This window comes from Perkinsus marinus, assembly GCF_000006405.1.
Source record: "Perkinsus marinus ATCC 50983 genomic scaffold scf_1104296961232, whole genome shotgun sequence".
Taxonomy (NCBI): Eukaryota; Perkinsozoa; order Perkinsida; family Perkinsidae; genus Perkinsus; species Perkinsus marinus.
In genome coordinates this window covers 9,657-22,761 of record NW_003205799.1, presented here as the reverse complement: position 1 = coordinate 22,761, position 13,105 = coordinate 9,657, and the positions used below count along the sequence as shown (strand labels likewise).

The following is a 13,105-nucleotide window of genomic DNA, read 5'->3' as shown; positions in this document are numbered from 1 at the left end:
TTCTCTGCAGCAGCTACGCCCTCAGGCTTTGCATTCGAGCTCGAAGAGGGAGCAGATGAGGTCTTTATGACAAGAGCTAGGCCGTTATGATCCCTGCACAGATCGAACACGAGTCCTACACGTGCCTTAGCTACAGCTCTCAGATGCCTCGAAGAAGAAGTGATGCCTCGGAAAACCGAAGTCGCTTATCAAGGTGATGCCGTTGTCCACACCAGAGAGCTCGGATCATACAGTCTTCCAGGAAGCTACATCCACCTTGGCTTCTTCGAGGAGGTGTGATCGGAACTGCTGCCTTCACCAGGCCGGGATGGACGTCATGGGACCAAAAGGAGCCAGCACGCTCACCAGCAACTGATAGATGATAAACTAAAATGTCAATAAACTTCACACTAACAGTTAGGATCACCAGCAACAACATCACACGAATACACAGGCTCGGCGCGTAGGGTAACTAGCTTCGTGGGCGAGCGCGTCACGGTATGCGCTTCCGCGAGGATCTGGACTGTTGTCATGCGATCCAAAGCAGACTGTCTGGGTGAGCAGAGTGTCGAAGACCCGAACTCAAAGCAGACCCAATTGACTTCTCATACCGCCTCTTACGGTCCTTACGAAAGGCATAGCCCCTGCCCTGAGCAATCCTAGACACGGGTATAGTATGGTCAGTGTAATCCACCATAGTATTAGAGTTCTTACCACTTCTAGTCAATACCATAAATTATTGAACTCAATATCTGTCGCTCGACAAATACCATATACTATCCCTCAGCTATTGATGGAAGCGTAACCACTAGCGGGTATACAATAATAAAACCATATACCTTAGACCCTGTGCGTAAGTCCAGGCTCCAAGGGAAGATCCAGAGAATCAACTTCAGAACCAACCTTAAAGCCTTACGTGTGACGCGCCCGCGTTCAGGCAGGAATAACAGACGACACGCATGCACAGACCATGATTCGCACGAAGCAATATAACAGCCGTAACACAGTAGAACCGTAATGAAATGATATCATACTAACGGTATAGCATAATCACACGTTAGCAGGGCTTCTGTTCGCGCGCGTATGCACGAGTCTCGCTCGCCCATTATTCGTTGCATGAAACGGCTCGCAGCCCTCAGGCTGAGATGGATAAGATAAGAAGCCTTATTACCTATTATGGCTATCCCAAGTGTTGTTGAGTCAACCAATGCGGGTGTTACTACTAACATGGTGGAGAACCCGCTGGCTGAGCTCCTTGAAGTCCTCGGTATTGCTGAACCCTCACTACTACTATGGTTATCTGCCGCAGAGTTAGAGACTGCTATGGAAGGCCAACCTCTTAGTAAGAAGGTCTATCTACGACGTACCCTGTTAGAGGCATCCTCCTCTATCGTGCTATCCCTGATTGACGTATCGAACTCAGACATGATAAGGCTTATGAAATAGTCTCGTGAGAAGACGAGAGACTGGAACCCACAACCGGGGAGACGCCCCCCCGCTCCCCCTCGCCGCGTCACGTCACCATAACGTGCCGTCACAGTTGCAGCACACGATGCACGAACGCTAGCTGTCCGCGCACGCCCACTGCACGTGCGCCAGCTACACGCGCACGCCCACTGCACGTGCGCCAGCTACATACCCTCTCCACCTATATAGACGCCGAAGGCCCTAACTCTCAAGCTGCAAGTCTCTCTCGAAGGCCAGCAAACACAGTACATCCACAGCAGGTTACATCTTCTGCTCCCACTGTGCAGGTCTGCCCTCAAGGAGTGCCCCAGACCTCTCTCATGCAAGGTCAACAACACCCTTGTAACAACGACATCACCAACGTGGCGTACTGGTGCGATCTATCTTACAACTATGACAAGGAGAAGGCGCTTGATACAACAAAGGCCATCAATGCTGTTTCCCATATCAAGTGCCCCGACAAGAAACAATACAAGGGGAACTCTGATAACAGGAGTATCAACTACTTCTTGAGTCTTGTCCGCTGTGAAGCGAAGCAAACAGCGCTGGGCCCTCGATTATCGTACATCTATCTATCCAACTGTCTTAGCCAGTCGGTCAAGAGGAACTTACAGATCCACTTGGAAACTACAATGGGCCCCACTCTCTACTTGAACGACTATATTCTAACACTATCACAAGCACTTGGCTACCTTCAACATAAGTACTCTCTGTCAAATTCACATGCGGAAGTCATGAGATACTTCTCTGACATCAACATTTACGATAAACGCGACCGTATCGAATCTGCTGTTGCTATGTGTGCGAGTGTTGGCCTCCATCTACAACCCAGTCAAGTCAACCTACACTACCGTGAAGGCCTCCATCCCACTCTGAAAAAGACTGCAGACGATAACTACGCGGCCATCAATGGTGTCCAACAGCTTACGCAAGCCCTACGTAGCCATATCCGCTGCAATCCTAAGCTCTACATCAGCAATGCTAACTCAAACGAGGCCCCTCCGGTATCAACTGCTATCCCCACCAACACTCCTAATCCCAAACTGCCTAGGGTTGAAGACCCCGAGACTCTCAAACTCTGTCGAAAGCAAGGGATACGCTTGGCCTGGACAGCTCGCAGGCAGTGCCGCTATGCTGATAATTGCAAGTACAAGCATAGTGACGTAGCCCGTTCACTACTACACCCGAGAGATGACTATCACCTCTCTCCTGGTTCTGACATGGTCTTAAGGTCTACTTTCTGTGCCGACAGCAACTTCTTCATCGTTGCTGACACTGGTTGTACAAGATCTAATATATCTTGGCGACTTACGACGGCCTTACTACAGCATTATCCTGACGGCCAACTCATTCCCTGTGAGATTTCTTTTGACACTGCAACTGCAACCCGGTCTATGAGTTCACTCTACCAACTCAAGATCAACTTTCCCATCTGCGATGGAAACCGTCAAGTCTCAACATTCACATGATTACCGTCTATCATCAACGACGGACTACTACTTCATTCTGATGGACTCCTCGGTATGGATACTCTTCCTATCAATGCCGACGGTCTGCTCATCAACATCAATGGTTCATTGGTTCAAGCTTCAAAATTTCTTTGTAGCTCTCATTCATTGGATGAATATCGATCATCAGGCATCACGTCTTCGACATCAACTACGAGCCCAATCGGTTCATCATTGTCGGAGCTATATATTTGCCCAACAGCCATTCCTTCTCGAGGTCCCAAACGGTCAACATTCAACTGCACGACCTCCACTGCATCTGATCTCTCTACGCCTACTTCATCAACGGCATCATCAGATGACTCTATCGAAGGCCATCATATCGCCGCTCTCAAAGGCAAGGCCTCTAGACAAGACTCGGACGACGCTGTCTCCTATGACGTCGATTCACTGGGCTACACACCACCTAAATTCCCTGAACCACCCGGAGGCTACCAGCTACTCGAGACCATCTACAACAACGAATGGTGTACTATTGGTATCCTTTCGAATAAGGATGGTAACAGAGAGTATTTCGTTGACTATAGTGACCAACTACTGCGGCTAGCTCTAGACAACCAGCCGAAACCGGTTCCTTCTACTCACTATTTCCTCATCAAAGCCAGTGCTGACGAGCGTCAACAAGCAGAGCAGCGCATCGACGCCCTGATCAATGAAGGCAAACTACAACCTACTGGGATTGGTGATATCAACAGCTACACTACAAATTGGTATCCACGTACTGGTCGCAAGCCGGTCAGACCTATACAGCCTACAATAAAGACTAATCACTTGCTAAAAAGGCCAGCAAGAAGTTCCCAAGCAAGGACTGCCAATCCAAGATCCCTCGCATCATCAACAAGTATAGGTCATCTGCTGCTGCTCATTCTATGGATATCAAGGGTGCCTATAGATCCATCAAGCTCGGTTCAAATGTCCAACCCCTCAGTCAGATCAACTACAAGGAAAAAAACTGGACCTACACCTACATGAGTGATGGTAATTCTACTAATCCTCAAGTCCTCGAGATCATCATTGCGCATGCCATCGGGGAACTAGAACGGCTCGGTACTTGCCCCGGGTTACTTGTGAGCTACATGGACGACTTCTTATGCCTTGGTGGCCAGCCTGAAGACATTGAGAAAGTGAAGGCCCACTTTGCAAGCTACGGTATGTATCTAACCACCGAAGACCTCAACGGACCTGATGCTAGTGGTTTACTAGTCCTCGGACATGAGCTTTGCGATGATGGTGACTCTCTTCTACTTCTACCCACAAGTATAAAGATGCCGTCGACTTCGACATCTCCTGCGCAGTCTCCTATAAAAAAGCTCTATCACTCCTCAATATTTTATGGTAGGCTTAGTACCTATTACCATGGCACATTCTCATCATCAAGAACTGCCTGACTGCACTAGTTTCAAGATTAAGAGCTCTGAACGACCACAAATGGACCGATAATGTGGACGATAAGGCTATGGACTTGCTCATAAGATGGCAACAACTGTTAAAGACCAACCCTCCAACTCTGATGCACCGTACATCAATACAGATGCACCTGTTCATGTCTGGTTCGACTCCTCCGAACTCTTAGGAGCGATGGTAACTATGTAGGACAACCAGATTGTATTCAAAAAGCAGTGGAAAATTTCCGCTGGAAATGGTCCATTCAAGAGCGACCCTTGCACATCAACGTGAAGGAACTCACTACTGCCTACAATGCTCCCTCTACTCTTGTCTCCTTCGAGCTCGATACCAATAAGAAGTTCTCGAAGATCATCCTCTACGGCGACAATCGTACAGCTAATGCTGCTCTAGCTTCTGGTAAGGTATCTACTTCTGGTAAGCAATCTACTCTACCTCAACGAACCATCGAGCTTATTCATTACCTTATGGGGAGACGCCAGTTTGAGATTCACTATGTGGCGTCTGCCGAGAGTCCTGCTGATGCCGGCACGAGATGTGACCTCTACAGCGATTTGGTTGAATATCGTGATTCTATCGACGGCGTGAGTCTTGAGATTCTGTCTGATGATGATATCTCAGATATGAGCACTGTTCATGTTGCTAGAATTATACGTAAGCGTGGTGACGAGGACGAAGACACCAACGAGATCGGTGACAAAAGACCACGACTTGAACCACCACTACGAGTTCCCACCAATCCGTTACCACCTCAGGGGTGGTAACGGTTGTAGGGGTGGCACCCCTACAACGACCACCCTATTTTGACATTGTTCAATTATCCTCTAACATGTTGGCCACCTATAGATCTTTACCCCTAAGTGAAGATGGTAGACGTCAACTGGCTGACGGCGATTTTCTGCATAAGTGTGCTGAGTTCTGTCATTTTCTCAAGCATACTGGTGGTCCTGAGATCACCGCTATCCTCAAGTGCTATTTCGATCCGAGGTCAACCACTATCGACTTCGATGAAGCAGCTAAAAAGGCCTCTAGAAGCTGCGTCACTTGTGCTCTCGTCAAGACCGACCCTGGCGATAGACAACCCAAAAACCCCACATCCGACGATATAGTCATCCCTGACCGACCATTTCAAGTAGCCAGTTTGGATGTCCTTGGTCCTTACGTTACGACTACAACACCCAATGGTTCGACCGGTAAATTCTACTCCATCAATTTGGTCTGTCAGATCACTAATCTACACTTATGTTACCCTATTGTTAGTGCGCCGACTGCCATTGATATACAACGAGCAGCCAACCTACCCCATCGGCTCTATCATTACCCACTGTCCCTGAGCTTCAGGGATTGATAACACAAGTAGAACCAGCTTATGGGAAGCTTAACTTATAGAAATTATCAAGTGAAGGGGTAGAATAGCTAGGCTAGACGCCAGCTGCTATTGTCTCCACTATCACATAATTATCATAAAATATACCGGAAACATAGGAATGAACCGCTTGGTCAAACACCCAATATGTCGTTCACAGTCGAAAAGCTCATCATCATTCTTGGGGTAACATTGCTCCAAGCAATTCATAGTAATACAGGGCAGCGTCGGAACAACAAACTGCTTGTCAACAAATACCTTGAAAGCAGCCAGACACTGATCTCTCTGTGCTGCAGTAAGCCTACCAAATGTTCGCTTATCGCGAACATAACAGGTTCGATAATTCAGTGGAGGTCGCCTGGTAGACTCTCGCCACGGTATACCAACCGTTGGCCGACCATCAACGGCAGCACTGTCAGGAATCAAACGAATAGGTATCTTGGGCTCACTACATCGATCACTCACTCGCTGAAGCTCTCCAACCGTACCAATACAACCACAGTGTAGAGCATGTTCTTGACGATCTTTATCCTTATCCTGAAGCACCATAGCACACTTAGGATTCTCATTCCTAGCTACTTTAGAATATCCATATATGAGTCTAGCAGACTCACCAAATATGATCGTCGTATCGCCTTCTGGTGTAAGAGTCCAAGATACCGTTAGCTCACTTAACAGATTATAAGGAACAATAAGACTTCTTATCGAACCACTCACAATAGGCATAATGTAAATACGGTCCATATCAACCCGTGTACTATCATTAAACCAGATAGACACTCCACTAAGATAACCAATCGGACGGACTATAGACCCATTTGCTAAAGTCACAGCAATAAGAGACTCGGATGATAGCTTCCTATAACTACCTCCAAGTGACTCAATCTCTAATGCTAGACCTTCACCAGCAAAGCATGAATCAGCTCCTGAGTCAATGAGTGCTCTTTCCCAAATCCCATGACGAGAATGAGATCGTACATCAGAGAACTCCAAACGAACATCTACATACCTCAGAGCATTAACAGCTGCTCCTTGTAATAACTCAGTGGTTAACGCACTGCCTTCTTGAGTCGAACCTTCACCTTCATGAGCATCTTGATTCGTCGACTCAGCAAAAGAGGTACAAACTGAAATGGGCAAACCACTCTTGCCTTTTCAGTCGAAGCCTCAGAACGCACCACACTGACAGGTGTTTTACCAGCTTTAGCATTCTGGTAAATCTTAACCCTCTCTTCCTTAGGTAAAGGATCTGGCGACATCTCACGCACACCATTTGAGAACCATCTCTGGCCTTACATCTCAGAGCATCGCCAGGGTGTAGGTGTTTAAGACCACATTTATTGCACCTCTCACTCAGGCCAGGTACTATCTTGACCTGGCATGCATAAGTCGCATGATCTTGAGAACGACACTTTTGGCATCGAAAGTTACTCAACTCCAACCGAGAGTACAACGTTGTCTTACCACTATTCTGGTTCAAACTAGGCAATACCGAGACTTCATTAACCTGGCCACCACCACTGGATGAACTCGATGATTTTTTGGACGCAAGATATCCACAGATAGAGCGAGCTTTACGCTTCAATTGATTGAAGGGTAAAACCTCAAGCTCGCCAGGCTGATGGTCTCGCTCGATTCTTCGCGTAATAGCAGGCTCAAGACCATGTAAGAAATACCCAGCTACCTCCTTGCGGTAAGCATTCTCTCCAAGATCATTATCATCCAACAGCTGCTCGGCTAGGTTCATAAATTCATCACAGTAGTCTTCATATCGGGATATAACTGAATCATTACCACCCAACGACATTCGAAGGGTCATCAAGCGACGTCTCACTTGAAAGTAGTCACCCGAAGAAGAATACTCATTATAAAGCACCTTCCAAAACTCTTTCAGCAAATCGCCAAAAGAGCAAGCATCTCGAAAGTGCTTCATATGCTTATCAACAACACGAGCAGGTTTCCCATCTAACAACCGGTAAGCATAAAAATACTGCTCTGCTGTATTAGCGAATCTATAAGCTTGTGTAGTCGAAACCAACGAGAAAAACTGACGAATACCTCTAGCATCAGTATCTCCACGAAAAAGCTCAATTTTCGGATACTGGCTCGATGATTTCCAAGCCCGAGCTACCTTAACAGCATCACCAAGAGCAATATCCTGATTCGGACCACCCAGTTCGGTCTGTTCAGGAAGACGTCGTCTACTCGTCAACTTAGGAGCAATAGAGGGTAAACTCACTTCTCCTTCACCGTCATAAGCAGCAGTCTTCTGACTGTCCTCATCATCCTCTGAGCGCGGGCATCTTCCAATGCTCGACTCAGTCGGCCTCCGTACCTGTTGGTATTCACTCGGTCGAACATTCGCCCCAATTCTATCGACAAGGGTACTCATAGCCTCAGTCACAGCAACACCTACTGCATCACTGACAACCTTCGTTCCACCGAATCCACCATCGGTCTTTCCACTGGGGTCGACATCGACCGTAGTTCGAGGGGTAGGTAGGGGAAGGATGGACTAGGTCGGGCTGAAGAAGATACACTCCCACCATCCTTCTGATCAAGCAACGCATGAGACTCGCTCACAGAAGAACTGTTTGGGAACATAACCAGAATTACCCCTTTCTTGTCCCATCCCACCTGTCCTCTGAGGTGAAGTAGGTACTGGAGGGACAGAAAGAGGAGTAGAAGCATCATCCACAGAACCATCCACACGAGAGAAAACAGCTGCTGAAGAACCACCAGCTACCAAAGCATTTCCAGACAGATCATCTGCTGGGATATCAGCAGTTGGACCACGATGTTGACGGCTAGCAACAAATTGTCCCCTCTCATTACGTCCTCGAGGTAAAACCATCAGATCCCGGTAGAATGTCCCTGAGCTTCAGGGATTGATAACACAAGTAGAACCAGCTTATGGGAAGCCTAACTCATAGAAATTATCAAGTGAAGGGGGTAGAATAGCTAGGCTAGACGCCAGCTACTATTGTCTCCACTATCACATAATTGTGTCGGCGGAGCGAAGTGGAAGGATGAGTATCATCACACCACTACAGGAGATTCTGACTGACAACGCTGGTATCATCAAGTCAGCTTCGAAGTCTATGCCCTCTCTTCAATTCGATTATGTACCTGTTTCTGCATCATGGCTAAATGGACATGTTGAAGCTCGTCATCGACTACTCAACCAACGACTGCGACGTTCTTTCTTGACAGCTGCTTTTGTTGACGAGAAAACTTGGTTTGAGGCTGTCTCTCGTGCGGCTTATGAGATCAACTCTAGCCCCAATCTACTTGCACGTGAGTCACCGCTAGACATGGTTATCGATGGTTCGGGTATTTCTCCTTTCGACACCAGCGAAAAATGTAAGCTTCCAGATGACAAATGGACTATTTGGAGAAAATATAAGCATGACTGTCGTGAACGTACTCTCAAAGCGATGGCCAACGAGACTGCTACAGGACCTCCACTACAAGTTGGTGATTGTGTAGTTGTACACACTACGGAACCTCCCCCGAAGGCCTCCACACCCTGGATTCCAACAAGGAGAGTTATTGTTGAGATAGAAGGCAACCGTGCTTTGCTAGATGATGGTGTATGGCGCTCTACTGATAAGCTCAAGAAGCTAAATGATAAAGTGCTAGCTCGGTATGTATTCAATGATACCCCATATTTCATAACAGTATAACACTCTTGATATTTGCACTACTATCATTAAATTAGTAACTCTCTGGGGAGGACGTGTTCGCGCGCGTATGCACGAATCTCACCCCATTATTCGTTGCATGAAACGGCTCGCAGCCCTCAGGCTGAGATGGATAAGATAAGAAGCCTTATTACCTATTATGGCTATCCCAAGTGTTGTTGAGTCAACCAATGCGGGTGTTACTACTAACAGCTCCGTACTCTGCGCTGAGCCGCACAACGGTCGAGTTTTTGCACCACTCTGCCCTCCACAAGCTCCGTGTAGGGTAACATACAATAATCATATTGAGAATGAATACCACTAACGACAGTCTCACTGTGAAACTTTCACACGTACGAAAATATGCAGCAAAAAAGGATCTTCGTGCAATATCATAGTGTAGTAGGTTCCTAACAGTTACAACAAGATCGTCATCTGAGGACTTCGAGGGCGTAGTAGCCCGGTATTCAGCTACATAATTATTCGCTTCTCTTCCTGCTTTTCCCTCATTGTCGTTGATGATATGGCTCTATGCCATCTCGTGTAGGTATGATTTTCCCTTTTTTCATCATCAACTCGATCCTGCATCATCATCATACATTCGCTCTTCCTATTAGTGTAACACAATCAACAGTAGTTCCTACCAGTAGTATTCGGCTAAGCGAGCAAGAGGGCCTCACTACTACTACTACTACTGCTACTACTACTACTACTACTACTGCTGCCACTACTACTACGATACCACGTGTGATAGTGTATTCAGAGCATGGTAGTGGTACAAGGAGGCTCCTTGAACACTCCTCAACTAGAGGTAATATATTATATGCATCAGGACTATTAGAATTATTCTTATTGTGATCCATTCAGATTATGATCTGAGGAATCGTAGGATAGATGAGAAGGAAGTGGGATTGGGCGAAGCATTATTGGACTTAGCCCAATGTGTTGATAATATACTAGTGAGTTGTTGTTGGGTGGTAGTAGTAGTAGCTAGGTTGATGATATTATCATTATTGGTATAGCCTCTTCCGAATATTGATGCTGAGATTATACAACCAACATCACAATGCAGAATGCAGACAACAACAGAATTATGTCAATTACTTGTAAGTTGCCCATATTATAATGATAATTATTAGTATCACTACAGAGTAAAATAGAAGAAATTTTGTTGACTGGCTCTAATGGTGATAATGATGATGATGCTATGGAACATAAGGATAATGATATCGTCATCATCAAACTGGAGGCTTGCATCATTGACTCATTCGTTGATGGAGAAGGTTGGTGGTGGGATCGGGTTGGAATCCGATGATTGTCATTATGATGATAATCTTCGTAGATCTTGTTTTGTAGGTGGCGAGATATCTACGAGATTATCTAATTCTGCCGATGATAATAATAATAATAATACTAACACCACCACTGATGTGGCTGCTTCAATTGATAATAATCACTATCCACCCAGTGATCCGCTATATCCAAAGCAATGGTATCATGATATAATCAAATCTAATATGGCATGGAACATGACAACAGGCATAAAACATTACGACTCAAGCTCATTCATCATTATTATTATGATAGGTGATGGAGCTGTGATAGTAGCTGTTATTGATTCTGGTATTGATTACACTCATCCTGATCTAGTTGATAATATATGGATTAATAAAGACGAGATACCTGGTAGTAGTAGTAGTACTAATACTAATATAGTAATGCTATGACCAAGGATAAACACGGTTTGAGGTATTCATGATTATAATGATAGGTGATAATATTGATAATGATGCTAATGGGTTTATTGATGATATATATGGATGGAATTTTGTACATAACACCAATAACATTATGGACGAGTAATACAAGTGAGAAGGAATACACGTGTTATGAGCATTAGTAGTAGCTGTTGATGTTATTATTATTGTTAGTAATGGGCATGGTACACATATAGGAGGTATTATTGGTGCAAAGGGGTCTAATAATATTGGTGCTACTGGTATTGCTTGGGATGTTGCTATAATGCCATTGAAGTAATATTACTTAATGAGTTACGTAATAATCAACTACTACTACACAATACCAGTAGTAGTAGTATTATTATTATGTTTATTAGGTTCCTAAATGCAGATGGAATTGGTAGAGTATCAGATGCAATGAGAGCACTCGATTATGCTATACAAATGGGAGCAACAATATCACAGAACTCATGGACATGTCATAAATGTGATGATACTACTACTACTAACTATAATGCAATAAAGATGGCAATACAGAAAGCAGGCAATGCTCATGGGTAGGTTGGGGGATGGGAAAGGATGATGATGATGTTGATGATGATGTACTCGTCCATTAGACATGTATATGTAGCAAGTGCTGGTAATAAAGGAGTTGATAATGATAATCCACTTGAGACAAGTATACCATGTTCCTTTAAATTGGATAATATCATATGTGTTGGTGCTACTAATGCTGATGGTAAATATACTACTTGGTCTAATTGGGGTAAAACAACAGTTCATCTAGCTGCTCCTGGCAAATCTATATACTCTACTAAACCTGGCTCTAAGTGAGTTATCATCATCATAATAATAATAATGAATGAATAAGATTATTATTAGGTATGGATGGAAAAGTGGTACATCTCAATCAGCACCAATGGTAGCTGGTGTTGTTGCATTAATTAGATCAATTAATTTTTATGCAACACCAGTTGATATTAAGAATGCAATAATGAACTCAGTGGATACCGATCCAAACCTAGAAATGAAGGTAATGATGTGAGTAGTAATAGTTATTAACAACAACAACAACTTGGGCTTAATATTATCATCTCTTTAGTGTCTCTCGAGTGGTATATTAAATGCATATAGAGCATTAAATACTGTCATACACAACAACAACAAGAACAAGAAGAAGAAGAACGATCATCTTCACAAATCAAAGACATCATCATCAGTAATTAACATCATCATCTCCACCACCACCACCATGAACGATGATTATATCTGTGGTGATGCTTTCTGCAATAAGTACGTGGGGTCGGTGATGACAGGTAGCAGACCTAATGATGGTGGTGGTGGATACTGTAACATTCACACACTTCCACATCCCATTTGTGAAGGATCCTTAATCAAATGTAATCCATGTAGTAATGAGACTTATAAACAGTCTATTGCTACCACCACGGGTTTAACACCACCACAACAAGATGATGATGAGGTATTAGAAACAGTGAGTACTACTACTTCAACATCATCATCATCGAGGATATTATTACTCTGATAATACAATAACGCTTATTTTTATAGCCGTAAACAACAATTAGATCAGATTCTCATGTAGCCAACCATTCATCATCATTATTATTATGCTATTATCTTTACTCTAGTCATAATAGTGTTCTTTACTCTAGTAATCTTAATGGACTATCATGCAAATGATAATGATGATGTACGTCATTGAAAGAGTTGTTGTGTTTTAGTAGAGTAGTAGTAGGAGCCGTGTACCCTTATAATGGATACACTACATACACTGCAATGCACCAGTATACTCTTGTATATGGCTACTCATCATCATAATATGTTTCATCATCCTTTTATCATCAATAGTCTCTTTCTCATACCCATACCACTAACAATACTATCACTATCAGCGACATATCGTCTTAACCACGACCATCACACTCTCTACTACTA

The 13,105-nt window shown here is 44.4% G+C and overlaps 4 protein-coding genes across 4 annotated transcripts in view; 3 read left to right on the top strand and 1 right to left on the bottom strand.

Moving 5' to 3' along the window:
* Window positions 1-1,766: 1,766 nt before the first annotated feature.
* Pmar_PMAR016850 (hypothetical protein) lies at window positions 1,767-5,122 on the top strand (the record flags this gene model as incomplete). The annotated part of the gene is made up of 3 exons (XM_002772370.1): window positions 1,767-2,609; window positions 3,776-4,103; window positions 4,548-5,122. The coding sequence occupies 3 exons, from the start codon at window positions 1,767-1,769 to the stop codon at window positions 5,120-5,122; spliced, it is 1,746 nt and encodes a 581-aa protein (XP_002772416.1).
* Window positions 5,123-5,187: 65 nt separating this feature from the next.
* On the top strand, window positions 5,188-5,591 carry Pmar_PMAR016849 (hypothetical protein; the record flags this gene model as incomplete). Its single annotated transcript, XM_002772369.1, has 2 exons — window positions 5,188-5,551; window positions 5,584-5,591. 2 exons carry the CDS (start codon window positions 5,188-5,190, stop codon window positions 5,589-5,591), a joined length of 372 nt encoding a protein of 123 aa, XP_002772415.1.
* Window positions 5,592-7,467: 1,876 nt separating this feature from the next.
* Window positions 7,468-8,578, bottom strand: Pmar_PMAR016848 (hypothetical protein; the record flags this gene model as incomplete). Its single annotated transcript, XM_002772368.1, has 6 exons — window positions 7,468-7,506; window positions 7,559-7,689; window positions 7,783-7,925; window positions 7,964-8,059; window positions 8,141-8,249; window positions 8,362-8,578. The coding sequence occupies 6 exons, from the start codon at window positions 8,576-8,578 to the stop codon at window positions 7,468-7,470; spliced, it is 735 nt and encodes a 244-aa protein (XP_002772414.1).
* Window positions 8,579-9,938: 1,360 nt separating this feature from the next.
* The window catches only part of Pmar_PMAR016847 (subtilisin, putative), a gene marked incomplete at both ends in the record, with an annotated part of 3,318 nt that continues 151 nt past the window's right edge, over window positions 9,939-13,105 (top strand). The window contains 9 exons of the mRNA XM_002772367.1: window positions 9,939-9,954; window positions 10,275-10,312; window positions 10,558-10,690; window positions 10,995-11,096; window positions 11,179-11,266; window positions 11,339-11,440; window positions 11,524-11,703; window positions 12,095-12,179; window positions 12,249-12,462. Coding sequence (XP_002772413.1) covers window positions 9,939-9,954; window positions 10,275-10,312; window positions 10,558-10,690; window positions 10,995-11,096; window positions 11,179-11,266; window positions 11,339-11,440; window positions 11,524-11,703; window positions 12,095-12,179; window positions 12,249-12,462 — 958 coding nt within the window. The remainder of the gene's footprint in view (window positions 9,955-10,274; window positions 10,313-10,557; window positions 10,691-10,994; window positions 11,097-11,178; window positions 11,267-11,338; window positions 11,441-11,523; window positions 11,704-12,094; window positions 12,180-12,248; window positions 12,463-13,105) is intronic.